At 55.2% G+C, this 1,514-nt stretch overlaps 1 protein-coding gene across 1 annotated transcript in view; it reads right to left on the bottom strand.

The window, feature by feature from the left end:
- Window positions 1-602: 602 nt before the first annotated feature.
- VDAG_03739 (sphingolipid C4-hydroxylase SUR2) overlaps window positions 603-1,514 on the bottom strand; it is a gene marked incomplete at both ends in the record, with an annotated part of 1,257 nt that continues 345 nt past the window's right edge. The window contains 2 exons of the mRNA XM_009653823.1: window positions 603-1,006; window positions 1,067-1,436. Coding sequence (XP_009652118.1) covers window positions 603-1,006; window positions 1,067-1,436 — 774 coding nt within the window. The remainder of the gene's footprint in view (window positions 1,007-1,066; window positions 1,437-1,514) is intronic.

The following is a 1,514-nucleotide window of genomic DNA, read 5'->3' as shown; positions in this document are numbered from 1 at the left end:
TTATGTGTAGCGTAGTGAATCACAAACCCCCCGAGTCCGCCGTTTTTCCCCATTTCCCACGTCGTACGGGACACACTGTCTGACCGAACCTCGAATTAAGCCCCTACCACCGTGAACACCGTCCCACCTCTTGTCAAAGGAGGCCCCGCCACGCATGTCACATCGCTTCATGTCGCCCGAAGAACAACGCGGTCTAGGCCATACAAGTTGCCGAAAGTACGCGTCGAGATGAGCGTACCCCTCTCCATGTTATGACCTGTCAGACGAGCTCGGATCGACGCAGGACCTCAAGCTGAAGCCATCTCCATTATCAAGACGACGCAAGGGGGGGTTTCAAAACACCAAAGAAGAAGATACGGCTCGAAAAACAACAAGGAAACGCCTGTCCATGCCCTGCCCCTGAATGTGTTGTGTGTGTATTTGTGTGTGTGCTGTGTATATTCACAGCGAGGACCATCTTCATTGCGACGGATCCAGCCATCCATCCAAACCGGTCTCGATCGAAAAAAAATAAGAGAACACTGGGGTTACAGTCGAAGAGAAGGTTGTTACATATTACGTCGTGGAAGAAAAGAGTGTAAAGAGATATGACCATTAAAAGCTCATTGGGTCTTGGCGGCAGCGACTGCCTTCTCCTTCTCCAACAGGCGGTTCTGCCTGTTGCCCTTGTACCTGGTGTTCAGGAAGCGGTCCCAGAAGGTGAAGAAGGGTTGGGAGAAGTTGGTCTTGATGCCCCAAGTCTGGTGGTGGATGTCGTGGTAGGCAGCATTGTTACTCGTAATGTGCTGGATAGGATCCCAGGGCAGGGCATAGCCGCAGTGGTCGTCGACCGTCTTGATCGTCGACAGGCAGAAGAAGAGCAGACCCTGTCTCTGGGTCATGAAGGTGACCTTGTAAGAGAGACCAGCGCCGAGGGTGTCGAGCAGGAAACCTTCGACGGGGTGGTTGTAGAGTGCGCCGTAGGCGTAAGGGACATAGAGACGGTGGTGGCGCGAGTGGAAGGTAGCTGTGTCGCCAAGGGTCAATTGGGGGTCGAATCATGTGAAATCATCATGACACCACTTACTGTACATAAACTTGTTGACGTGCATCAGGCGGTGCAGGAAGTACTGCCAGGTATCAAGCAGAACTGTGCCAATGAAAATCTGGAGGGTCGGGATGATAGCCCAGTAGATAGCCTTGGCGACCATAAGCTCCCACAGTGCAAAGGTGGGCACGGCGTTGACGCCGTCGATGGAGGGGCTCATGAGCGACGGGTAGTGACCGCCAGCAAGCGCGCCGGCAATGAGAGGGTGCGAGGCCGACATGTTCTTCGAGATGGTCGCAGCGTTGAGGCCAAGGAAACCGAGGAGAGCAGGAGGTCCGCGCTGGGCGAGGCGCACGCGCGTAGCCCAGACGGCGACATCGTACTCCTCGCTACCAATCATCTCGGCTTCCTCGGTCGCGTCGAGGAAGAGGGCCATGCCGATTGCTCATCTGTTGGACGACAACGTCGCGAGCAACCTCGTAGCGGC

This window comes from Verticillium dahliae, genomic scaffold, assembly GCF_000150675.1.
Source record: "Verticillium dahliae VdLs.17 supercont1.6 genomic scaffold, whole genome shotgun sequence".
NCBI lineage: Eukaryota > Fungi > Ascomycota > Sordariomycetes > Glomerellales > Plectosphaerellaceae > Verticillium > Verticillium dahliae.
This window is presented reverse-complemented; position numbering and strand designations above follow the sequence as displayed.